General features: G+C 45.6%; 1 protein-coding gene across 1 annotated transcript in view; it reads right to left on the reverse strand.

Annotated features, from left to right (window-relative positions):
• Positions 1–27,553, reverse strand: part of EXOC4 (exocyst complex component 4) — a 428,233-nt gene that overhangs the window by 227,169 nt on the left and 173,511 nt on the right. The window contains exon 10 of the mRNA XM_069861081.1: positions 3,468–3,564. Coding sequence (XP_069717182.1) covers positions 3,468–3,564 — 97 coding nt within the window. The remainder of the gene's footprint in view (positions 1–3,467; positions 3,565–27,553) is intronic.

The following is a 27,553-nucleotide window of genomic DNA, read 5'->3' on the forward strand; positions in this document are numbered from 1 at the left end:
ACATTAGAAGTTTCTTCAGCCTTTGCCTACATCCAAAGTCACCTCACTCTGCAGTGAGAAAAGGGTAAACTGGGTCATAGACTATTTTCCTTCTCTTTGTGTAGTTATGGTTGGACTCGATGATCCGGTGGGTCTCTTCCAACCTGGTGATTCTATGATTCTATTAATGCAAGGAAGTTTGGATGTTGCAGATGGTTGGCATGTAAAACTATATTGTACACAGATACCTTAATCTTGGTGCAATTATTTTTTTACGAAGTGAATTACTTCTACTTGCTTGTCTTGCAAGCTGGTAATGAAAATGAAGTGTTTGCGAGAAGTGCTATTTCGAGAGGAGCACTCGTATTTGACTTTGATGGCAAAGAAAAGGGGGAAAAATTAAGTAAGAAGGTAAACAGAAAGTAAGAAAGATTTTCACCAGTTGCTAAATCAATGTGAAGTACCTCATCAATAAAGATAAGAGCATCACCACCCCACGCTGTGCTTGAAAGAAGCCTGTGAAATCATTAAAGATGAAGAGATTGAAGTCCATATCATAGCGGTCATACCTTGAATAGCATATTGCATCGTAACCATTGTCCACCTACGTGCACAATAAAACTATCAATTATGCTCTAGGAAATTCATTTTTTGAAAACTTCTTCCATTTTAAGAGAACGGTTGAAACAAGATGTGTTTATGAAATTACCCACCTCATAATGAGCACCTATCCCGGGCTGCATCAAAAGAAGTGTGGCCAGTAGGGCGAGGGAGGGGATTCTGCCCCTCTATTCCTCTCTTGTGAGACCTCATCTGGAGCATTGTGTCCAGTTCTGGAGTCCCCAACAGAAGAAGGAGATGGAGCTGTTGGAACGAGTCCAGAGGAGGCTATAAAGATGATCCAAAGGCTGGAGCACCTCTGCTATGAGGACAGGCTGGGAGAGTTGGGCTTGTTTAGCGTGGAGAAGAGAAGGCTGCGAGGAGATCCTATAGTGACCTTCCACTGCCTGAAGGGGCTACAAGAAATCTGAGGAGGGACTGTTTACAAAGGCTTGGAGTGATAGGATGAGGAGCAATGGGGATAAACTGGAGAGGGGAAGATTTAGACTAGACATAAGAAAGAATTTCTTCACTATGAGAGTGATGAGGCACTGGCCCAGGTTCCCCAGGGAAGTTGTGGCTGCCCCATCCCTGGAGGTGTTCGAGGCCAGGTTGGATGGGGCTTAGAGCAACCTGATCCAGTGGGAGGTGTCCCTGCCCTTGGCAGGGGGGCTGGAACTCGATGACCTTTAAGTTCCCATCCAGCCCAAACTATTCTATGGTTCTATGATCCAACAAGAGATGAAGGACATCGAGGCACTAGGAGAGAATGGCGAGGAAACTGGTGAAGGAGCTGCAGAATAAGTGTTATGAGAGGTGGCTGAGGGAATCTGAGACCTTATCACTGTCTGTACATCACTGAAAGGAGGTTTTAGCAAATTGAGTATTGGTCTCTCCCAAGTGACAGGTGATAGGGTGAGAGGTAATGGCCTACAGTTGTGCCAGGGAAGGTTCGGATTAGACACAGGAAAATTTCTTCACCGTAAGGTTTCTCAGGCCTTGGCAGAGGCTGCCCAGGGAGGTGGTGGAGTCCCACTCCCTGGTGTTTAAAAGATGGGCAGATGAGGTGCTCAGGGACCTGGTTTAGTAGTGGACAGGTACGGTTGGACTCAATGATCTCAAAGGCCTTTTCCAATCAAGCAATTAAAGGATGTACAAGATACACAATCATTTTTCAAGGAAAGTTCTCAAAAACCCTGTCAAGTCTCTACAACTACCTAAAAGGAGGTTGTGGAGAGGAGGGTGCTGGCATCTTCTCCCAAGTGACAGGGGATGGGATGAGAGGGAATGGCCTCAAGCTCCGCCAGCGGAGGTTTAGGCTGGACATTAGAAAAAAATTTTTCACAGAAAGGGTCACTGGGCACTGGCAGAGGCTGCCCAGGGAGGGGGTTGAGTCCCCTTCCCTGGAGGGGTTTAAGGGACGGGTGGACGGGGTGCTGAGGGACATGGGTTAGTGTTTGATGGGAATGGTTGGACTCGGATGATCCAGTGGGTCTCTTCCAACCTGGTGATTCTATGATTCTAAGTCATATTAAGTCCTCACTACAGGTGCAATTCTCAAGATTATTCCAATATGCAGTGTAAGGACATCAGAAATTTATATTTGGAGTAATTCACGCACTTCCCCTCTGCATTTTTAAGTCCTGACAAGTCACACATGACCACATTTCTCACCTACCAAGACAGTAGTGACAATATTCGTTCATTTGGGGATCAGATTCCAGTTACTTTGCATTACTATTTTAATATTGCTTGATTTTAGCACTGCAGAAACAAGCTCTGTTGCCCAAATGACTCATGAGTGAGAAATACAAACAGAGCTATGGAGGGAAATTCTCTCTGGAGGTGCCAGTGCTGAGTAGGAAAAGACATGACTGGTGATAAAGGAAAACCCCGCAAGGAAAAGTAGAGGTGGAAGATTGACATGAACTGAGAAAAACAATGTATTATTTAATTCTGGCAAAACTGTTAGATTGCAAAGTAAAAAAAGTAAAATTAAAAGTATCAGAGGCGAGTAACTTGGTGAGAAGCGGCTTATTATGGACTTGCTCGTTCCAGCACATGAGGCAGCTACAAAAAAGCTGGGGAGGGTCTTTTTTACACGGGTATGAAGTGATAGGACAAGAGGGAATGGCTTTATATTGGGGGGAGGAAGATTTATATTAGATATTAGGAAGAAATTCTTCATGCTGAGGATGCCGAGGCACTGGTCCAGGTTGCCCAGGGAAGAAGTGGCTGAACCATCCCTGGAGGTGTTCAAGGCCAGATAGGATGGAGCCTTGAGCAGCCTGATCTAGTGGGAGGTGTCCCTGTCCATGGCAGGGGGGGTTGGAACTGGATGATCTTTAAGGTCCCTTCCAACCCAAACCATTCTATGAGTCTATGATGATTCCTTTTCCGAATTCCAGCACTCCCTGATGAGCTGTGAATTCCCTAGATCTTGCGCTGTGCTTCAGATAAGGCATTTCATTTGCGGTCCATACACCTCGTTTGTTTTATTGAAGAATGAGCTTACCTTCCTGTACACAAAGAATCCTTCTGACTTTTTAATAAGCAGAACAGACAGTGATAAACAAGTTGTGACATGCTGATACTCAACTCTTCCCAACTTGGAGCAATAATAAATTACACTGTTCAACAAAAAAAGGCTCATGGGGGCCGACAATCCCACTCCGTATACTCATTAATTCCGAACAGGATTAAAGAGCGTTGGCAATAAGCTCAACTACTGATTATTCTTACATGTGTGCACATCAACAATGTTCCAACAAGCCCACTGAGGTGGGATTCAATCTCAAAAGTGGCAATAAACCCATAAAGAAAGTGGATTAATTCTACTTATTCTCATTATTTGCACTTGCAGAAATACGTAGAGAAGCTTTCCTTACCTGAGGAGGGGATGAAAGATGATAGTGATGTTCCTGGCTCCTGGTTTGCAGACAAACTTGGATCCACCACCTTCAATTAAGTTATCATCCGGTCCTCCTGGAAAATAACACAGAATGAGGTGTCTAACAGATCTGAACATCCCTTAAATTTTACACAGCAAGTGGTAATTAAACATTTAGGGCTGTCTGTAAATGCTTCGTTTCTGGTGAAAGATCAGTAATTAATAAGATATGCTCTTTCTGCTCAGAGAAAGAACTCCTAATCCATCAGGAGCAACACAGATAGCGTCGATATGTTCCTTTAGGTTCTTCTTTCATGCTTAGTGACACTAGTGCAGAAATACTGAAGGTCTCCTATGGCCCACGATCCAGTTTCAACTGAAGAAGAGTACCCCAGCCACAAGTTGGGCTGAAGTCCAATATAGTGCCCAAAGGTGCCAACGTGAGACCCATCACAAAGGAGGGTGATATCAAGACACTATGAAGAGACTTGAGCCTCACCCCTCTTCCAAACATGACACCACTGAGAAATGAAGACCTGAACCCTGACGTTCCAGTGACTTCAGCAGCTTCTGGAACACCCCCAAAACCAAAGAGTTCTTCATTTGAACGTGAACACACACTTAAATTATTGTTTCTCAAAAGCACAAGGGCCTTCACCTTCTGTAATAAACACTCATGGTTTAACCCATTTTTTGAAGAACCTCACACCTGGAAAGGGTTTTAAGAGCAGCACTTCACTGAGTTTTACTATTTCCATATTGCAGTGCAGAAGGCTCTCACACCTCTGACTGGAGATGCCACCATTCAGTCCCTTCAAAGATAGCTTGGTTTTGATCATCAGTGACAGGACATGAACTCATTCGTTATATTTAACACTATTGGGTCTCCCTGGAGTCCATGTCCTACAGAATCTTGTAATTTCCCAGCAGAATTCTGTTGTCCTTGTTCAGTTGTGTATGAAAAGGTTCTCAGCTACAACAAGAACAAACTTGTTGAGTCTGGCGCACTCCTTGGAGATCTTATAGCACCTTCCAGTACTGAAAGGGGTCCTCCAGGAAAGCTTGGGAGGGGCTCTTTGTCAGGGAGGGCAGGGATAGGGCGAGGGAGAACGGTTTTAAGCTGAAAGAGGGGAGATATAGGTGAGATCTTAGGAAAAAATGTTTTCCTGTAAAGTTGGTGAGGTCCTGGCACAGGTTGTCCAAAGGAGTTGTCGCTGCCCCATCTTGGAGATGTTCAAGGCCAGGTTGGATGAGGCTCTAAGCAACCTGATCCAGTGGAAGATGTCCCTGCTCATGGCAGAGGGGTGGAACTGCATGATCTTTAAGGTCCCTTCTAATCCAAAGCATTCTACGATTCTATAGCACGTAACCCTATCGAGCATATTTTGGAGCTAAAAGCCAAAACCAACCACAAATAAGCAGAAATAACCACAAACATTGACTCGGGTAAAGTCTGTACATCCCTATCATTATCCAACCCTCTCCATTTTGCACGTGAGCTCTCCTTAATGATTGAACAATAATAAATACAGAACCTAATCACATTATTATGATAGATTCAAAGCAGGAAAATGACAAAGCATTTGAAATAAAAAAAAAAAAATCAGATTATTGGGTTTTTTTTTTTTTGACCCTGGCATCTGTCTGCCTTGAAAAAAAGAAGAATGTCTCCAAATTGAAAAGTGTGAGGAACACAGCAAACGAGCAAGTGACTCTGATTGTCTTTTCAAAGTGAAGTTCATGTCCTTGAGGCCATTATTTGCAACCCATCTACAAAAAAAAAAGCTCTTTGATGACTTGATTTAATTGACCCTCCTGCTTGAAACCTCATAGCAACACGCAAGCAGGTCACCAACATGGGCTCTTCCATAAATGGTCCCTCCAGATCGAGGATATTTTGCACAAGAATTCATGTCACTGGTGAATCATAAAATAGAATCATGGAATTGCTTTGTTAAAATGACCTTTGAGAACACTGAGTCCAACCATAGCTGTCCGCTACTAACCCATGTAAGATTCAAAGATGGTGTTTCAGGACAATATTAAATTCTCCATGGAGTGGGAACTCCATGAAAACTCTGGTCTATCTGCTCCTTTATTTCCACAAGCTGTCTCAGCTCCCCAGACACACTGTAAGGATGTGGAGCTTCTTGCTAAATCTCACATCAACATAAGGACCCAACATTGACTTGCACAACGTGACAGCTTCATCGTGGAAAAATAGAGGCACAACTTCTAGGAAAAGAAAATTATTCATGTTAATGTCAGGCCCCGTGAATTCCAGTGGGGTTTGTGTCTTGACTGACTTATTGAAGGATTCATCCATGCATGAACCACTGAGGCATGAAGAAGGAAATAGAGGATCAAATTAAAGAAGAGGTGTTATTCTTGTTACATCAAGTCACCCCGCACTAATCAATATTATTGACTGGGATGAACTCCCTAGCAAGGAATAAAACCATCTGTCGCATCTGCTTGGCCATATTATGCGAGATTTGAGAAGAAAAGAACACTGGCACTGAGAGAAAAGAATGTTTTTATATCATCTCCAATCTTAGCTTTCAATTAAAAAGAATGAGTGCTCTGCACGTAGGTGTAAGCTACAAGGAAAAGTGATTTTGTTTATATTTAAATATTTTACCTTGAAAATTATATTGAGGTGTAAATCTTATTCCTGATGATCCACCTGGAATATTGCGTCCAGTTCTGGAATCGTCAACAGAAGGAGGATATGGAACTGTTGGAAGGGGTCGAGAGGAGGCCATAAAAATGATGAGAGGAATGGAGAACCTCTGCTCTGAGGACAGGCTGAGGGTATTGGGGCTGTTCAGCCTGGAGAAGAGAAGGCTCTGGGGAGACCTTAGAGCAGCTTCTAGTACTGGAAGGAGCTGCAGGTAAGATGGGGAGGGACTTTTTACAAGAGTCTGCAGTGTTAAGACAACGGGGAATGACTTTAAAGAAGAAGGAGGGAAGATTTAGACTGGACATTAGGAAGAAATTCTTCACGATGAGGGTGGTGAGGACCTGGTGTGGCTGCCCCATCCCTGGAGGTGTTCAAGGCCAGGTTGGATGGGGCCTTGAGCAGCCTGGACTGGTGGGAGGTGTCCCTGCCTATGGGGGGAGGGTTAGAACTGGATGATCTTTAAGGTCCCTTCCAACACAAACCATTCCACGATTTTACAGGCACTAGGAAAAAAAACAAACCCAACCTTCTCAGCTGTCAGAAATTACTCTTGGTGTAGCAGCTCCTTCTAAAGAGCAGCAGCTCGCTGATTTGATCTGTCTAGCAATAAATTACGAGGCCGAAAAAAAGAAAGAAGAAAAATTTTGGAGGTGAAGTGAAATTTGTCATACAGTTAATGATACCCTCACGCTGTGCTAGCAATGAAGTGTGCCCACCTGAATGCCACTGCAAGTGGGAGTCGGAGACGGGTCCATTAGTAACGCAGCTGAATGTTTCAGAAATGGAGCCTAAAATGTCACGCTTCAATATGAAAAAAACCCATCAGATTACCAAGAAAGCTACAATCTCTGCATTCATTTAAAATCTGAACAAACATTAAGAGTGCCTCAAGTTTTCCATTCTGCCTAGTGTTTTAAAAGTTGAGGGAAACATTTAGCATGGATCGTAGAATCATGGTTTGAGTTGGAAGGGACTTTAAAGATCATCCAGTTCCAAGACCCCTGCCATGGGCAGGGACACCTCCCACTGGATCAGGTTGCTCGGAGCTCCCACTGGTTTAGGTTGCTCAGAGCTCCCACTGGATCAGGTTGCTCAGAGCTCTGAGCAACCTGGCCTTGAACACCTCCAAGGATGGGGAATCCAGAAGACATCTCCCCAGAAAAACAGGACTTTCTTGTGTCATGAAGGAACTAAGTCCAACGCTGTCCACTACAATTTGAGGTATTCCTGGACTTTGTTAATTTACTCAGCATGGGGAACCCACTGGAACACACAGAAATGCTAAGGAGCAGGACTTCTCAGAAAGCACCTCAGGGTGCTCTGCAAATGGATTAAATGGATTTGGAGTAGACCTGAGAAGGACCTAGGGATGCTGGTGGATGAAAAGCTCAACATGACTCATCAATGCGCGCTCAGAGCCCAGAAAGCCAACCGCATCCTGGGCTGCATCTGAAGAAGTGTGATCAGCAGGATGAGAGAGGATGAAGTACAGCAGCTCCTCTGCAGTCCTGTGTTCAGTTCTGGAGTCCTCAGCACTGGGAGGACATGGACCTGTTCGAGCAAGCCCAGAGGAGGCCAGAGATAACAACGGCATTTGTAATCCCTCTTCTTAAGGTTTTTTGTTTGGTTTTCTCCATAATGACCCAAGATTTGGTCAGAAGTTTTTACCTTGAAACATTATACTTGAAGAGGAATCAAACACTTCTTCTGATCTGATCCTTGAAGGGTGTGAAGATATGAATGGTTGAATGGTTGGACTCGGTGATCCAGTGGGTCTCTTCCAACCTGGTTATTCTATGATTCTATGATTCTATATCAGAGATGAGGCACCTAAGAATCCTGCAAGAGGCTCCTTGCACCTTTTAAAATCATAAGAACCTAATTTCTTATTTTTAACAACGCTGTAAGGAAAACTCTCCCTATCTCTAAAAGAACTTTTAAAAGGTGAGCTTTTTTAGGCTGCCACTTTCAAGTATAATTACCTAATTGTTTCAGAGCTTTATCTGTCTTAATGTATCTCAGCCCAGATACACTTTAAATCCTATCAGACACACATACTTATGTGTGAGAGATGAGAGATCGGGGGTTGTTTAGCCTGGAGAAAAGGAGGCTGAGGAGAGACCTTATCAGTCTACAAGTGCCTGAAATGAGGTTGTAACGAGGTGGGTGTTGGTCTCTTCTCCGAAGTGACAGGTGGTAAAATGAGAAGAAATGGCCTCAAGTTGCATCAGGGCAGGTTCAGATTAGACATCAGGAAAAATTTCTTCACCAAAAGGTTTCTCAGGCCTTGGCAGAGGCTGCCCAGGGAGGTGGTGGAGTCCCCATCCCTGGAGGTGTTTAAAAGATGGGAGATAAGATGCTCAGGGATCTGGTTTAGTAGTGGACATGTATGGTTGGACTCATCTCAATGGTCTTTTCCAACCAAACGATTCTATCATTCTCTGATTTTTCAGACACAAAGATATTTGGTTATAAGTAAATCCTTTCCTAAACATCCACAAAATATTCATTTGGTCCCAACAGATTGGAATCACCTGAAAAACACGAGGACCAGAGGTAAACCTCAGTTCCCCATCTTCCCCTCCCATCCCCAATGTTAGCACAGAACAACTTCATTATTCTTTAAGACCACAAAATTTTCAGCTAAACATGTTTCAGGCACCGAGTGAACAATTCTTCGGCCCCTCTCTGTGATCAAAGTGCTTTTCTTAGTGAGCCACTTTGCATTAATCTATGCAACCATAAAAAAGAATAAAGAAACAGGCTTTGAAGGCACAACAATCAAGCAATCAACAGAGCCTGCAAATCAATGCCACCTCTGAGCATCAGAACAAACTCCCAGGAGAAAAGGAACCAGTTCAGATATTACGGTTGTTCCCAAAGTTCTTGATTACGTGGAGATCAGCGGTGGATTTTTTACCTCTGTGCCATGTTCAGGGTATGGAAACACCTTCATTTAGCATGAAAGGGAAGACAGTAAAAGCTGCCCAAAGAGAGCAAAGCAGGTTATTGTAAAATAGGGTTTAATGGAAAAGAGTTATTGATCTGTGCTGTCATAGAATCACCAGGTTGGAAGAGACCCACCGGATCATTGAGTCCAACCATTCCCATCAATCACTAACCCATGTCCCTCAGCACCTCGTCCACCCGTCCCTTAAACCCCTCCAGGGAAGGTGACTCAACCACCTCCCTGGGCAGCCTCGGACAGGGACCAATCACCCTTTCTGTGAAAAAATTTTTCCTGATGTTCAGCCTAAACCTCCCCTGGAGGAGCTTGAGGCCATTCCCTCTCGTCCTGTCCCCGTCACTTGGGAGAAGAGCCCAGCTCCCTCCTCTCCACAACCTCCTTTCAGGGAGTTGTAGAGAGCAATCATGGAAGAAGAAGTGGAGGCTTCTACTGCAACTATCCTGCTTTTTCTTATTTTTTTATATTAGGAAACTGCACCCCCTTAGAGAAAGCCACACACAACACGAGCATCAAGTCCTGTTTTTACCAGACTGATTTGCAGCAGTGACTCAACGTACTGGCACGAACACTTAAGTTCTTTTTATAGGAAGCAGGCACAATTGATCTTCTCTAAAATTCATCTGCGTGTCTTGAATGATCAAACTTTGCTGCATTCACGCCATTTTTCAAACCGCTCCAAAATACCAAGTGTGGTATAGCCCACATGGGAGGCTGCATCCTAGAACTAAGGGTTTAGCAACCAGCTGTCCCATCAGACCTCAGAGGGAAGGGATGGGGAAGGATGTGGCCCAATCTTTAGTCCAGTCTCCACTGGGGAACAACGCACAATGAGAATTCATATTCCTGCACCTAAAACTAGCTTTCGTGAGCACTTCAAATGCCCTGACCTTTGATGGGCAGTCCTAGTGGTGAAGCACTGGAACAGGTTGCCTGGGGAAGCTGTGGAGGTCCCATCCCTGGAGGTGTCCAAGGCCAGGTTGGATGGGGCCTTGAGCAGCCTGATCCACTGGGAGGTGGCCCTGCCCGTGGCAGGGGGGTTGGAACTGGATGATCTTTAAGGTTCCTTCCAACCCAAACTATTCTATGATTCTATGAGCAGCACAACAGAACCTAGGTAGGTCTTCTGTGAAGCTGAGTAGGTTCATCCAACTGAACAAGTATAATAGAACCCTAGAACTGTTCAGTCCCATGGTTCCAACCAGCCCGTGTTTCCAGGTCAACTCTACAGGAAATAGATGCCGCTTTCAAGCCACAGACCCTTCCTTTTGAACAAACACCATCTTTGAAGATTTGTACTTTTATTGAGAATCCTGTTTGCCAGACAGCCTCAAACCATCGCACTTTCCTGCTGGTGTACATCAACTCTGGGTTAACAGTCTTCACTGTATCTGAGTCATTGGACTAGATGATCTGGTGGGTCTCTTCCAACCTGGTGATCCTATGACTCTATGATTCTATGTTCCCTTTCCCTTCTTGCTGGGCTCCTACAAACCAAACGTAAGAGCTCTTAAAGGTCTGCCAACACAACTGGAACTGCAACACAGCTCTCCATGTAAAACAAAGGTTATTTATAAGTAAATTATACAAAACTCTTCTAGAAAGCTTCTCAAACACCAACCACTATAGAATTCCATGGACTAGACAAGAGACATAGAATCATAGAATCACCAGGTTGGAAGAGACCCACTGGACCATCGAGTCCAACCATTCCTATCAAACACTAAACCATGTCCCTCAGCACCTCGTCCACCTGTCCCTTAAACCCCTCCAGGGAAGGGGACTCAACCACCTCCCTGGGCACCCACTGCCAGGGACCAATCACCCTCTCCGTGAAAAATTTTTTTCCTGATATCCAGCCTGAACCTCCCCTGGTGGAGCTTGAGGCCATTCCCTCTCATCCTGTCCCCTGACACTTGGGAGAAGAGCCCAGCTCCCTCCTCTCCACAACCTCCTCTCAGGGAGTTGGAGAGAGCAATGAGGTCTCCCCTCAGCCTCCTCTTCTCCAGGCTAAACACCCCCAGCTCTCTCAGCCGTTCCTCGTAAGGCCTGTTCTCCAGCCCCTTCACCAGCTTTGTTGCTCTTCTCTGGACTCGCTCCAGAGCCTCAACATCCTTCTTGAGGTGAGGGGCCCAGAACTGACCCCAGGATTCGACGAGCGGTCTCCCCAGGGCCGAGTCCAGAGGGAGAAGAACCTCCCTGGCCCTGCTGGCCACGCCATTTCTGATCCAAGCCAAGATGCCCTTGGCCTTCTTGGCCACCTGGGCCACTGCTGGCTCATGTTCAGTCATGTTCATCTCATCTTCTAGTGGCACCTAGTGGATTATTTTAAGCAGATTATTCCGCCTACTCCTGTGCAGGAAGGATGTTCTCTGTCCTCTTCACCTGCAGTAGAGAGAGCACTATAGGTCTGTTATTTCTGACAGTGACCTCCCTGTGCGCTGACGCAGCACGTGGGGCTCCTATTCCCTCTCTCTCAACAGGTGGGAAAGAGGTGAGATGCATCAGACACAAAAAAAATCCACATGTTATCAAGATAGACAAGAATAAGCTCCGGCCAATGCTTGATTACTTCCTTGCTTGAGGGGAGAAGCAATTTAGCAAAGGTTTCTGACAGAGGAAAGAGTGTATTTCTTGTTTGCTTCTCAATCAAACTCTTTTTTTTTTTTTTAATCATGGCAGCTGTGAATTTATAGATCAGACCATCAGGAGTAAGGGACCGATGTTTAAAAACACACAGGCACCCTGCTTTCTACAAAAAACCCAACAGAGATCGGAGAGATGATGACATCGGCGCTACAAGAGACCCAAAATCAATGGGAATTAGGTGGCTCACTGCTTGTAAAATACCGGCTGTCAGTCCTGGGGGCGAGGGCTCTGCAGTGGTAGGAAGGGAGTTCTGAGATGATTAACTGTCTCAAAGGGCAGGAGACTGTTCCCAGCTCCCAGCTTGTCCATCACTTCTCACTGCTGCTGAAGATACCAGCACTGCCGTGGCCAAGAACGGCTACACCTTAAGTCCACCTGGACTACATCCTTCGTGCAGGTAGTTTGTAAGTATTTTTCTTCTTTGACAGAAAGCTGGGGTGGGAATTAAGACAAAACCAACGTGAAGTGGGAGAAGAAAGACAAGGAAGCTGACCTTTAAGGTTATACAGTACATCACATTTCATTTCTGGAATATTTCCTTCAGTGAAAAAGCTCTCAGCACTTCTCCCAGAAGCAGCGGTTGAGGTGATGCTCTCCAACACAGGTTGCAGAGCAGCTTTCCAACCTAACAAACCATCACTGGAAACACACAAATGTGAAGAAATTCAGGTAGGGCTCCTCATTGGTTCTCAGTTTGCCTCATGAAGCAAACGAGCTGTTGTGCTGTGGGGAGAATCTCACACAGCCACCGGAGTCCAGAGCTTCCAAAGTACACATAGAATCATAGAATCACCAGATTGGAAGAGATCCACCGGATCATCCAGTCCAACCATTCCTATCAAACACTAAGCTATGTCCCTCAGCACCTCGTCCACCCGTCCCTTAAACCCCTCCAGGGAAGGGGACTCAACCCCCTCCCTGGGCAGCCTGTTCCAGTGCTCAAATCATCCTGTCTGCCATGGGGTTAGGACCATGACAGTCACCACAATGGGCTAAAACTCCGAGGTACAATCATAGAATGGTTTTGATTGGAAGGGACCTTAAAGATCATTGAGTTCCACCCCCTCTGCCATGGATCAAGTCAAGTTTGATGGCTGGACCATCACAAACCCCTTCCAGGCAGGAAAGAAGGGAAAAGATCAAATTTGTAGACCGTACACTCTGCTTCAAACAAAAACATAATTCCCAGAAGCAGGAGAGGCAAAGCTGCACGAATTTGCTCTCTGCTCAACGGGAGCACAAGAAAAAGTCCTTCCAATCATTTCAAACGAAGAGAGAGGAGATTTACACAGGGTGTAAGCAAGACAGTTTTTTACAATGAAAGGTGGTAAAAGCCTGGAACAGGTTGCCCATGGAGATAGTGGAGGCCCCATCCCTGGAAACATTCATGTCAGGTTGGATGGGGCTCTGAGCAACGTGATCGAGTTAAGACATCCCTGTTCACTGTAGGGAGTTGGAACTGGATGATCTTCAAGGTCCTTCCAACCCCAAGCATTCTATGATTCCAGTGTTTCACTTGGGACTTTAAACCCCAGGACTGACATAGCCTGAGCTTAACCGATGGGGATCAAGTTGAGGATCTCCCTGCTCACTGTAAGAGGGTTGGACTAGATGACCCATAAAGGTCCCTTCCAACCCAAAGCACTCTATGATTCCTCACCACAATGACAGCACCACAGCATTTTATTCTGTAAAGCTACAGAGTTCCCAGCCTCAAAAATACACGTTGCTATCAAAACCTTAAACATCTGCCCAGAAATCAAGAGGCAGCTGACGCAGACCATGCAACCCAGACTGAGTATAAAAGTTTTTACTAGAGCTCAACTGCAGATCTGGATTCAAGTCATGGGTCTAATACGGCCTCTCTGACCTTGATCAGCTTTCTGTGTTTCAGGTTCCCAAAAGGGGAATTGAAACAGTGACTCCAACCTTCCCCTGACAGAGCTATTTTTGAGAAATGCTGTAGACAGAAAGGAACAAAGGTTTTATTCACTGTTTTTAAATTCAAGCTTAGGCTTCAGCTTTCCATTTAACACAGAATGTAGCAAAGCAACTGCACCACCTATTCCACTCATTGCCTGAAATTTCTGCCTGAAACAGCTTCTTCCGCTGCTTTGAACCAACTTCATAGAATCACAGAATGGTTTAGGTTGGAATGGACCTTAAAGATCATCCAGTTCCAACCTCCTTGCCATAAGCAAGGACACCTCCCACTGGATCAGGTTGCTCAAAGCCTCATCCAACCTGGCCTTGGACATCTCCAGGGACGGGGCAGCCACAACTTCCCTGGGCAACCTGGGCCAAGACCTCATCACCTTCATGGTGAAGAATTTCTTCCATCACCCTTCATTCCCCACAGATCAGGACTCGAGCGTGAGAAGCTGATTTGGATGCAGCCACATCACTGGGGCTCAGCCGTATTGTTCTGCTGATGTTCCTGTGCCCAATCCTTTTACGCTCTCCTATCCCGTCTTGTCTGAGATCCAACGCCATATGCATTTAAATAAGTTGCTCTTTAATGTTTCAAAACCTGATTTATTAGTTGCTCACACTCCATCTGCCTTGAAAAACTGCAGCGTGTCTTCACTTTCACAGCCTGCACAAAAGGTTGAGGTTCAATTTGACTCCACTTTATCATTTGATCAGCGTGTCAGCCACATATGTAAAGTCTCCTCTCAACTACAGAAACTGTTTAAAATGCAGACTTTTCTTTCTCTTCTTTTTTTTTTTTTTTTTTTCCTCTCCCAGGCCACGCAACGCAGCAGCAGGTACTTTGATTAATGTATTTGTCAGCTTGCATATTTACTATTTTGGTGGTTTTCCTAAAACTCCCGTGTACAGATGTAAGCTCCTCCAAAGCATAAATCCTTATCCGAAGCTAGAAAACATGCTAGAGCTAATGAACTGTGATTACTTACACACCACAGTCACTTTTCAACTCTTTTCTTCTCAAAGCTTGCTTTCTTTCTTATCTCCTGTAGTGGCAAATGGCTCCTACTGGATTTTTTTATATTCCTAACATGTTTTCTATTCAGTTTGAATGTCAGAAAGAAAAAAGAAACCAGTGAGCAAACAGAGAAAGCAAGTGAAATAAGAAAAAGGGGTTTCTTGACATGCAGTCATTTGTTGGTTTATGTCCTTAGAAAATGTTTAAATCTAAAGCTTCCCACACTTGAACTTCCTTTTGGATACTTAAAAGTTCACGGTCATTTTAGACAAAGGAATCTGAAGCTACAGCAAGATACAGAAATATTATCAGGCTGACTGTTGGACTGGATGATGTTAGAGGTGTTTCCCAACCTTAATGGCTCTATGACTCTACACATCCGTCGAGGCCATGGCACGATGTTGGACAAGGACATTTGAGATGCTGGAGCTTTGCTACAGCCCCTCTTATGAGCCCGGTATGAGAAATAATCATAGAATCATAGAATAGGTTGGGTTGGAAGGGACCGTAAAGATCATAATGAGATAAACAGCATAAAACATTCATTGCATGGAGTTCTAGATGTATCCCCCTACAGAAGTTACTTTTTAATATGAGCAAAAGAAGGAAACTGAGGATGATTGGATGATGCGAGGGCAGGATCACCTCTGCTACGAGGACAGGCTGAGAGAGTTGGGGTTGTTCAGCCCGGAGAAAAGAATGCTGTGGGGAGACCCGATAGCGACCTTCCATTACCTGGATGTGCTACAGGAAAGCTGGGGAGGGCTCTTTATCAGTGCAGGGACAGGACAACGGGGAACGGTTCAAGCTGAAAAAGGGGAGATTGAGAGGAGATCATAGGAAGAAATGTTTTCCTGTGAGGGTGATGAGGCACTGGAACAGGATGCCCAGAGAAGTCACAGCTGCTCCATCCCTGGAGGTGTTCAAGGGCAGGTTGGATGGAGCCTTGGGCAACCTAATCTAGCGGAAGGTGTCCCTGCTCATGGCAAGGGGGTTGGAACTGGATGGACTTTAAGGTCCCTTCCAATTCAAACCATTCTATGATTTAGGAACTGTAGCTAGCTGGGATCAAAGCATCCATTGTGCTGTCCAAGAAAGATGTCATGGACTTCTTTTCCACATTTTAACGAATGCATCAGTTCTAATGAAGACAAATTCGCCAATCTTTCGACATCTTAAGAATGTTACAAATCTGGCACGTAAAAAATGTCAAAATAAATCCTACTTGGTTATCCCACACCGTGATGTCTCTATAAATCTACTACAACAAAAGAATAATCTCACTCCTCATCTGTACATACACTTAGTGTGAATTAATTCATTTCCCAGCAATATGCAGAATGATCCCTGCTAATAACAGGGGTTTTCCTCAAGGGAACCAAAACGGATTGTCCATGCCAGTGCACAAATTTCACAAAGCAACTCCCCGCGCCAGCAGGAATTATCAGATTGCTCAGAGCACGACCTGTCAGGCAGCATCTTTCAACCTGTTCATCCATAATCTCTTTTAGATGGGTTTCCCCACCTCCTTATCCTCCTCGCTTTGTTTTGCCTGAAATTCAATCAAAGCTGAATTAAGACTTCAGAAAACAACCAACGCCTTGGCTATTAAGTCTCACTGGAAATTCTAGACCCCTGCGTTAATTTTGCTACAGCTTTTACTGTTTGCATTTTAATGGAAAACTCCTTCCCTCCAGAGATTTCACAGATACTGGGATGAAATCCCACGGGGCTGTCCCAAAACTTCAGTGCCAACAAAGAAGAGGGTAACTCAGCCTCCACAGACATTAGCAACTGCCAGAAAACAACCAGAACTTTAATCACAACTCTTTCAAATGCAGCCAGGGATTTAGAAATGCTGTTCACAGAGTCAAAGAATGGGTTGGGTTGGAAAGGACCTTAAAGATCATCCAGTTCCAGTCCTCCTGCCATGGGGAGGGACACATCCCACTAGATCAGGCCGCCCAAGCCCCATCCAACCTGGTCTTGAACACCTCCACAGCTTCCCTGGGCAACCTGTGCCAGTGCCTCATCTCTCTCGGGGTGAAGAAATTCTTCCTAATGTCTAGTCTAAATCTGCCCCTCTCCAGTTCATACTCATTGTCCCTCGTCCTATCATTACAAGCCTTTGTGAACAGTCCCTCCCCAGCTTTCCTTGAGCCCTTTCAGGTACTGGAATGTCACTATAAGATCTCCTCAGAGCCTTCTCTTCTCCAGGCTGAACAACCCCAACTCTCTCAGCCCGTCCTCGTATGGGAGGTGCTCCAGCCCTCAGATCAACCTTGTAGCCTGCTCTGGACTCGTTCCAACCGTTCCATGTCCTTCTTATGTTGAGGATTCCAGAACTCAACACGAACCTCCAGATGAGGTCTCACAGGAGAGGAATAGAGGGAATCCCCTCCCTCCCCTTCTGGCCACACTTCTTCGGATGCAGCCCAGGACACAGTTGGCCTTCTGGGCTGCGAGCACATGTTGCTGGCTCATGTCGAGCTTCTCATCAAGTAGCGCCCCCAAGTCACCACACTTGCTATGGATATGATAGTCTTCTAGGATATAACCCTAATCAAACCCACTGCTGGCACAAAAATAGCTGGAGACTCTAGTAAACACGGTTTCATAGGAGCCACTATATCAGAATCAAGTAGTGTCTAATAAAACAAACTCTAGAAGGAAGACTGACTAGTCCTTTCCATATATGTTTCTGTACATTTTATGGTCAGGACACTTAAGGTTTCTCCTGAGCAATCACAGAATGGTTTAGGCTGGAAGGGGCATTAAAGATCATCCAGTTCCAACAGCTCCATCAGGTGAGGGCTTGGAGCTGGCTGAGCTTTAAGTCCCTTCCAACCCAAACCATTCTATGATTCTAAAATTCTATGAATACTTCATACTATGATTTCACAATTAGAAGAAATCTGTGCTCTTTTGTTCCACCACAAGAAGTAGAAGTGCACATGCTCATATGGAGCCAACGGAAACGGCAAAAGCCAAAGTTAAGCAGAGGAACAAGCACAAACCTAAGCTGCTCCCATATCTCCGCGTACATTCACTAAGCGTGGAAGCTTCTTGCAGTAACACCAAGAAGTCTAGACAACAGAATCCCCAAGCTGTGTTGTACCACCTATAACTTAGGCTCCAACTCCATCCTTCTCTCTTTAAAAATAGATGTGAGCCGTTCTGCATCTGAAAGCAGTATTGAGTTCAGAGGTCCCCCTCTGCTGTGGTCCTAACCTTTCCGCTTCAAACAGCCACAAAACTGGCTTTGAAAACTACCACTCATCAAGAAAAATCAGAAGCAGGAGAAGCCTTACCTGACAGAGCACTTTCCCTCTCCATTTTATTCCTGCAACTGCGGAAAGCAGCCAAACTCTAACGCAGGAGAAGGGTCGTGTTACCGGGAGCGACACTCAGGAATACAAAGAGTCCCACAACACAGGAGAAGCTGCAGATCTAAAAGGTTTTCCACCTCCCATCAGATTTTGAGATCTCTATCGGACTCCTCAAGCAAAGAGCTGTGTTGTGGAGCATCACGAAAGGAGTTGCTGGTGGGCAGGCACCACTCCACCACGGACACTGCACCCCACAGCCACCAGCAAGCGAAGGAACCCAACCAGCACCTGCTTGGTAATCATGATGACCATGCTTCAATCCATAAATTAAATATAAATTCAATAAAAGTACAGGCAAAAAGTTGTTTATTCATCAAGGCCAGCCTGGATAGGGCCTTGGGTACCTTGATCTAGTGGGAGATGTCCCTGCCCATGGCAGGCAGGTGGGAACTAGATGATCTTTAAGGTCCCTTCCAACCCAAACTATTCTATGATTCAATGATTGATTTCATAAAGAATTTAAATCTTTCGATAAGGGTTTTTTTTTTTGTAGGGCTGAGGCTTGGCTCAGTTTTCCAGAGCAGTGAAAAACAAAGGATTTAGGCATGAAGATGACTCCGTGCATCTCACCATGATTGTGAAGAAGATTTTCCCTCCACTGCAAAAACCCTCAAACATATTCAACCAGGTGAAATAGTAACAGGAATCAAAATGAGGCTGGGAAAAAAGTGGTCTCAACTGATGTAAAATACATCTGTTGGAGCAAGGAGGACCATGAAGATGATCCGAGGGCTGGAGCACCTCCTGTATGAGGACAGGCTGAGAGAGTTGGGCTTGTTCAGCCTGGAGAAGAGAAGGCTCCATGGAGACCTTAGAGCAGCTTCCAGTACTGAAAGGGGCCAAGGGAAAGCTGGGGAGGGGCTCTTGATCAGGGAGTGCAGGGATGGGACAAGGGGTAATGGTTTCAAGCTGAAAGAGGGGAGATTTAGATTAGATTCTAGGATGATTTTTTTTCCCTGTGAGAGTGGTGAGGCTCTGGCCCAGGTTGCCCAGAGAAGTTGTGGCTGCCCCATCCGTGGAGGTGTTCAAGGCCAAGTTGGGTGAGGCTTTGAGCAACCTGATCCAGAGGGAGGATTCTATGATTCTGTGATAATGCTCTTTTCTACTGTGTTTTTGAAGCAACAAGAGCAACCAGTCAGGTGGGAACGTGGAGGTAACTTCCCACTACAGAATGCAACAGGACTAACCCCAAGAGACTCAACACCCTTGAGAGAAGTGCTCCAGGGGGGTTGGAATGGGATGATCTTCAAGGTTCCTTGAACCCAAAGCATTCTATAATTCTATGAAAATAGCTTCATAGCATTGAAGCAAGCGATCCAATGACTGGTTAATATCACAACTTTGTCTCTCTAGCTACAATTACAGCAGGGGCTTTGGCTGTAGAGGATGAGACTCCCTAACACCACAAACTGACATCGCTGCGCCAGCAGAAAGCTCTGAAGAGCTGCAATGCTGTAAACTCTACCAGACGCCTGTTGCCCATTACCAGAACGCAACGTGACAGGCCTTTCCTGGGATCATCGCAGATGAAGATGGAAAAATACCTACTCTGTTCCTCCACAGATAAATGACAAAGCCTTCCAGCTCATTAGATGAGCTGGCTTGCTAGACTACCACTAATCTCAAAGAGTGAAGAACAGAAAGGAGAAAATAAGCAGCTCAAACAAGAAAAACATTGTACAAACATCTCTGATGGTTGCAATAATGGGCTCCAGGAACAATATTTTCTCTGGTGCTACTTTTGACGTACTTACCATACCTCAGCCAGACCTCTGAGTAACCCATTACTATAATAATTTTACATCTCTCTTTTTACCATGTAATAGCCTTTCCTAATGGCGCTTTAAAACACGTCCACGTTCAAGGGACTATCATTTCATTCATTCCAGATGACACCAAGCTGAGTGGTGCAGATGTCACACCAGAGGGATGGGATATCATCTTGAGAGACCTCGACAAGCTGGAGAAGTTAGCCTGTGTGAACCCCACGAGGTTCATCAAGGCCAAGTGCAAGGTCCTGGGTCAGGGCAATCCACGTTTTAATAGAGGATGGGGGATGATGAGATTGAGAGCAGCCCTGAGGAGAAGGACTTGGGCTGCTGATTGATGAGAAGCTTGGTATGAGCCAGCAATGTGTGCTCACGGCCCAGAAGGCCAACTGTGTCCTGGGCTGCATCTAAATAAGTGTGGCCAACAGGGAATGGGAAGGGATTCTGCCCCTCTGCTCTGCTCTTGTTGTTGGATTAATATAAACAAACCCCAAAGCTATAAGGAGTTGTCAACCAGCACATAAGGCTTCCCAGAAACCAGCAAAGAAAAGAAAAATTATTTGTATAAGGGCACTTATAAAGCTGCATAACTGAGCATTGAACTAAAAACTGAGGGATCAAGACATTCCTTGCCTCTACTCTGCTCTTATGAGACCTCATCTGGAGTCCCATGTCCAGTTCTGGAATCCTCGATAGAAGAAGGATATGGAACCATTGGAATGGGTCCAGAGGAGGCCACAACGATGATCAGATGACTGGAACACCCCTGCTATGAGGACAGGTTGAGAGAGTTGGGGTTGTTCAGCCTGGAGAACAGAAGGCTCCAAGGAGAACTTATAGTGGCCTTCCAGTACCTCAAAGAGCTACAAGAATGAGGGAGGGACTTTATTACAAGGGCCTGCAGTGAGGGAATGGCTTTAAACTGGAGGGAGGAAGATTTAGATTAGATATTAGGGAGGAAATCTTCAGGATGAGGATGGGGAGGCACTGGAACAGGTTGCCCAGGGAAGTTGTGGCTGCCCCATCCCTGGAGGTGTTCAAGGCCAGGTTGGATGGGAATTGGATGGGCTTTGATGTCCCTTCCAACCCAAACTATTCTACGATTCTTTTCTTGGCACTCTATCAGGTATCCCAGTGCTACACGCAGACACTCCAGCGCAGCCTCCTTTTCCAACCATCTGCTTGCTGAGCTCATTCAAAACTCTTAGCAGTTTTTCCTCCCAGACGATGCACTCCAAGCTTCAAGGACACAGCTACCGTTTCACCAGGGGAGGGGAAATAAAACAGCAGCACAAAGAAGCCAGTCAAACAATGAGAGAAATGTCAGGAAATAGAAATGTCAAATCCCTTAGGGTGGGGAAAAAAAAGAAACAAATTCCAACTCCAGTTCATCTCCAAGCCCTATATTTTGTAATGAAATTACACTTTATGGTCTTCCCTCAGGGAAAACCTGCTCCAGCTAATCAGACTGTTGTTTTTTTAAAGTTCAAAACAAATGCAAGGATGTCTATGAAGCAGTTGTGCTCAAGCTGTCAAGAACTGCATTTAACTCTTTGCAAGCAGAAAGGGCTGAATCTCGCCACCCAAGCCCGCAAAATGTCTCAGTATGGAAATCGTTCCCAATGTCCCAACGTCTGCAACTTATGGCACAGAATCATAGAACTGTTTGGTTGGAAAAGACCTATGAGATCATCAAGTCCATCCGTACCTGTCCACTTCTAAACCAGATCCCTGAGCACCTCATCTCCCCATCTTTCAAACACCTCCAGGGATGGAGACTCCACCACCTCCCGGGGCAGCCTCTGCCAGTGCGTGAGAACCCTTTCCGTGAAGAATCTTTCCTGATATCTAATCTGAACCTCCCCTGGTGTAACTTGAGGCTGTTCCCTCTTGTCCTATCACTTGTCACTTGGCAGAAGAGACCAACACCCACCTTGCTACAACCTCCATTCAGGATGTTGTAGACAGTGATAAGGTCTCCCCTCAGCCACCTTTTTTTCTCCAGGCTAAACAATCCCAGTTCCCTCATCTACTCCTCACAAAACTCATTCTCCAGGCCCTTCGCTAGCTTCATTCTCCTTCTCTGGATGCACCCTAGCTCCTCCATGTCCTTCTTCTGGAGAGAGCCCCGAAACTGAAAACTGGATTCAAGGTATACATTTAATTTCTTTTAGCTTAAGTCATAAAAAACAAAAGTGTATCTCTCTTTAAGACTTCTTTTGCTAACACTTTTTCTTCCTCTCTGACTCTGTAATCTCTCTTTTTTGCCCTCAAACACAGGTTTGGCTTTGACTACGTTTCCCAGTTCTTCATCCTCACCACTTGAACTTGAACTGGGAAACCAACACCACCATGCCCCAAAGTGCCACATCTACACACTTTATTGAACACCTCCAGAGATGGAGACTCCACCACTGCCCTGTGCAGACTCTTCCAATGCTTCACCATGCTTTCAGGAAAGAATTTTTTCCTAATATCCAATCTAAACCTTCCCGGTGCAACTTCAGGCTATTTCCTCTTGTCCTACCAGTTGTTACTTGGGAGAACAGACCAGCACCCACCCAGTTCCAACCTCCTTTCAGGGAGCTGTAGAGGATGATATGGTTTCATATCAGGGTCTCCTTGTCCAGAATAAATGAGCCCAGGGCACGCGATCGCTCCCAGAGCTCTTGTGCTCCAGAACCCTCTCCGTTCCCCTTCTCTACACGCGCTCCAGCCCCTCAAAATCTTTCTTGTAGTGAGGGTCCAAAACTGATCCCAGGATTAGAGACGCGGCCTCATTGGTGCCAAGTACAGGGGCACAACTCCTTGAATCCTGGATTCAGTTCTGGGCCCCGCACCACAAGAAGGACGTTGAGGCTCTGGAGCGAGTCCAGAGAAGAGCGACGAAGCTGGGGAAGGGGCTGAAGAACAAGTCTGAGGGACCTGGGGTTGTTTAGCCTGGAGAAGAGGAGGCTGAGGGGAAACCTCATTGCTCTCTTGAACTCCCTGAAAGGAGGTTGTGGAGAGGAGGGAGCTGGGCTCTTCTCCCAAGTGACAGGGGACAGGACGAGAGGGAATGGCCTCAAGCTCCACCAGGGGAGATTTAGGCTGGACATTAGGAAAAAAATTTTCATGAAAAGGGTCATTGGTCCCTGTCCGAGGCTGCCCAGGGAGGGGGTTGAGTCACCTTCCCTGGAGGTGTTTAAGGGACAGGTGGACGAGGTGCTGAGGGACATGGTCTAGTGATTGATAGGAATGGTTGGACTCGATGATTCTGTGGGTCTTTTCCAACCTGGTGATTCAATGATTCTATGATTCTACTCCTGCTGGCCACACCATGGCTGATCCAAGCTGGGACACTGCTGGTGTCCTTGGCCACCTCTGCACACTGCTGGCTCATATTCAGTCACAGTCAACCAACGACCCCAGTTCCTTTTCCACCAGGCAGCTCTCGAGCCACTCTTCCCAAAGCCTAGAATGCTGCATGCGGTTCTTGTGGTCAAAATGCAGGACCTGGCAGGTGGTCTTTTTGAACCCCATCCTGGTGGTCTTGGGCCATGGATCCAGCCTGTCAAGATCCCTTGAAGAGCCTTCCTGCTCTCGAGGAGATGACAGAATTATAGAATGGTTTGGGTTGGAAGGGACATTAAAGATCATCCAGTTCACACCTCCTGCCATGGGCAGGGACACCTCCCACTAGATCAAGCTGCTCAAGGTCCCCTCCAACCTGGCCTGGAACACTCCTGCTAAATTTGATGGCATCTGCAAACTTACTGAGGGAGCACTTGATCCCCTCACCCAGATCATTAATAAAGACACTATCAGGTTCAGCCAGTCAGCGAGTTTTTCACCCAGTGAAGAGAAAACGTGTCTGAGCTACCAGCTTCATTTTAATTTCTTTGATGACACCAAGTCTGCCCACTTTAACGACTCTGGGGAAGAAGCCAAACTGGTCCTGGGCAAGAAGCCAAACTGGTCCAGGTGAAGATCCGACAGCTCCTTAAAACTAGCCAAGAGCTGCAAAAAAAAGCTGCCTGCATGCATATTGTAGGTAGAAGCAGTAACTTGCACCTACAGACTGAAAAGGCAACCACCACATCACTGCAACGTGGTTGATGATGGTTTCTGGTTGGTATTGAGGGTACATTGATGTCCCCACATCCTCTGCCAAGCTGTGGGATGCTCTTGGAGACAAGGAGGCAGAGCACTGGGACCCACAAGATTCTTTTCAAAACCGAGCAGGAAGCAAATAATGTCCTTCTGTCCTCAAGGAGAACCCCAGCCTCCCCGCAACCTGCAAACACAAAGGCAATTCCTTTCCGCCCTCTACTCTTCATTGCATTTAAATAAAACTGTTTATGGGTGTTTGGAGACTTAAAACCCAAAGTCTTCATCTGCCATTAATATTTTAATTGAGGCCATGAATATTCATGATCATTTTGCTTCTTTAGAGGACAAGATATGATAATTAAATAATTGTAATATGTAAATGTGCTCCTATCATGACACTTTGCCTTCATCTACATTACAAAATCGAGGCATTTTCAGCTCTTCCATTATTTATGTGATTCTGGTCCTTTTGGCTTTTGGTTTCTCCAGACCCAGATTCAATAATTATGGGCTATTTTGGAGCCACCAACCTCTCTTCACTTGGGAATTTCAGGAGGTTTTGTATTTGGGGTTCTCTTTTGGTTTGACACATCTTCTGTTTCCAAACTAATTCCAACAGCACCGCAAACACCTGATATTTGCCACAAGCCCAGGAGGATGCAGGCAAGCACAAAGTTATTAAAGATTTCACCATTTCCTAGACTTCAAGAATGCTCCATAACAACAAAACTGTATTGGTTTCTCCGCGAGACAACAACAGCAGCTGTTTTCTAAACCAAATATAACGTTTCTTTCATTTGCAGCAATAACCAGCAGAAAAATATGGGTTATTCCAGCAAGTCCTCCCTGTCAGTGCTTTGAAATCCCCCCATTTAAATATAAACCAAACTAAAAACCTGAAGCACATCAAACAAGGCCAAAAAACTGGAAGAGATTTCCAGGGTCATTTAAGTTCATCCTTCAGCTCTGAGTAAAAAAATCAACATCTCCCCCTTCATAACTCTCCCTTGGGTTCAAACTCTTAGTTTCTTGCCCTCAACATTCAGAACTCATTTCTCAATTTGTTTGAAACCTTCTCCCAGTTTCATGATGAAGTTTTCACAGAAAGGGTCATTGGGCACTGGCAGAGGCTGCCCAGGGAGGTGGTTGATTCACCTTCCCTGGAGGTGTTTAAGGGACAGGTGGACAAGGTGCTGAGGGACATGGTTTCGTGTTTGATAGGAATGGTTGGACTCGATGATCTGGTAGGTCTCTTCCAACCTGGTGATACTATGATTCTATGATTCCTTTTGGTCAGTTTATTCCTAGCTGTGGCCACACCATTTTTTTGGGCAAGAGCACTTCACCACCCCTTCGAGGTGCCTGGTAACGCCTTTTGTAAGCAATTACATCCCATTTTGAGACTGAAATAGGATTTCCCCCCCAATATAAAAAACACCCCCAAACCGCATCCAATATTTCAGACGACTTCCAATCAGAGACTTGTACAGCAAAATCATGACTTTGAAATCTCTGCTGGAAATTCCCTACCCAGATCGTACTCGCAGCATCGCTTTGGCAGCTCACAGTCATTCTATGATCAACTAGCACCATTTCGTATCCTCTGTCATTTCTTATTGATTAATTCCTAGTTCAGAGCTGCAATTTCTCTTATCAGTCCCCAGGAGCATCACCCTGAAACCAAATATCATTCCCTTTCTTTTCATAGAATTGTTTGCTTGGAAAAAACCTTTGAGATCATCAAGTCCATCCGTACTTGTCCACTGCTAAATCAGCCCACTGAGCACCTCATCTCCCCGTCTTTTAAACACCCCCAGGGATGGTGACTCCACCACCTCCCTGGGCAGCCTCTGCCAGGGCCCGAGAACCCTTTCTGTGAAGAAATTTTTCCTCATGTCTAATCTGAACCTGCCCCGGTGCTACTTGAGGCCATTTCCTCTCTCCTACCACTTCTTACTTGGGAGAAGAGACCAAGACCCACCACACTAAAACCTCCAGATAGATGCAGACAGTGATAAGGTCTCCCCTAAGCCCCCTTTTCTCCAGGCTAAACAACCCCAGGTCCGTCCACGGCCTCTCATAACCCTTGTTCTCCAGCCCCCTCACCAGCTTCCCTGCCCTTCTCTGGATGCGCTCCAGCTCCTCAATGTCCTTCTTGGATTGAAGGCCCCAAAACTGAACCCATAATTCAAGGTTTGGCCTCACCAGTGCAGATTCCAGGGGCACAATTGCTTCCACGGTCCTGCTGGCCACGTTGTTTCTGATACCAGCCAAGATGCTACTGGCTTTTACTCTGTTTCCTAAGGTCATCCAGCTTCTGCAGGTGAATTCACCACCATCACCATGGTGGCCACTGCTACAATGAATGCAAGTCATTAAAATGTTTCCTAAAACTAGCATAACTAGCAGAGTCATGGTGGCCAGGGATGGGCATGAGGTAACAGGCTGCCAATTAAATACCAACATCATTTGAGAACAATATTTAACACAACTTCTACCTATTTTGCATAATGCCATCTCTTACAGAACTGGAGACACCAAAAGACACAGCAAGGGAAGGAAAATTCAGCAGCTCAGATCGGAGCGTCCAGCTGTAGAGGGGAAGAAACCACTCCCAAAACACACCAGCACTACAAAACCCTCAAGCAACAGTTGAAAAGTACTTTTGGTTTCAAAATCCAGTAAGTTTGATTCCAATAAATCCTACAGCAAACGCCAGCACTGCTGTGACAAGAGCGTCTACTCCAAGACAGCAGATGGCTCCAAGTTGGATGCAGAGAAAAGAAGATGCTTAGAAGCCTTACATTGCCCTTGGCTCACCTGAATGTGACCTTCCTACCTGGAATATCTTCTACATAAAACCAGCCACCAGACGCAAGGGATCATCAGGTGGTTGCTACACACCCAAAGAACGTGTCTTCAACTTTGGACTGGTGTTATAGGACTTTCTTGATGTTGGTTGAGCACTGCAGTCTTTGACAATCTTGATGTCCCGCTAGGTAAAACAGATGGGTCCACTCTTCCCTTCTCCTTGGCTTTATTTGGTCCACTTCAATAAAAAGGGAAAAAAGTAACTTTCAAAAGTAATTACTGTCTCCAATTATCTTAGAAAATGAGTAGCATGCTGACACAGAGCAGTCTTTGCTGGAGGTATGAATTTATTGCAGAGCCATCAATCCCACGACTGACTATCGAAAACAGTCGATCAAATAATCCAAAGCAGCTACACAAGCGAAGAAAAGAGCACCTCAAGCCCTCGATGCAGTCAAACCACAAGAAGCTCCCCAGGGCTGCTCAGAGAGCTTTAAAGTCTCCTCCAACACAAAGATGCTTAACACGGGTACCACGGAAAGACATCAACAACTGCTGCGTATTCGCATCATCTTGCCAATTCCTGAGATCGCTGCTGAAGCTGGGATGCTCGGACATCTCCTGGTGAGCTTCATCACATCTGGTTTGGCTTCCGTAATCAGTACCACGCAAACAGATCCCTCCCAGCGCGTATCAAACAAGCACCCGTTTCCACACCTGCACAGGGTTTATTCTATATGAGTATTTTTATCCATCACTTCTTTCCCTGAAGGTGAAGA

The sequence above is a fragment of the Phaenicophaeus curvirostris genome, chromosome 1 (genome assembly GCF_032191515.1).
Source record: "Phaenicophaeus curvirostris isolate KB17595 chromosome 1, BPBGC_Pcur_1.0, whole genome shotgun sequence".
NCBI lineage: Eukaryota > Metazoa > Chordata > Aves > Cuculiformes > Cuculidae > Phaenicophaeus > Phaenicophaeus curvirostris.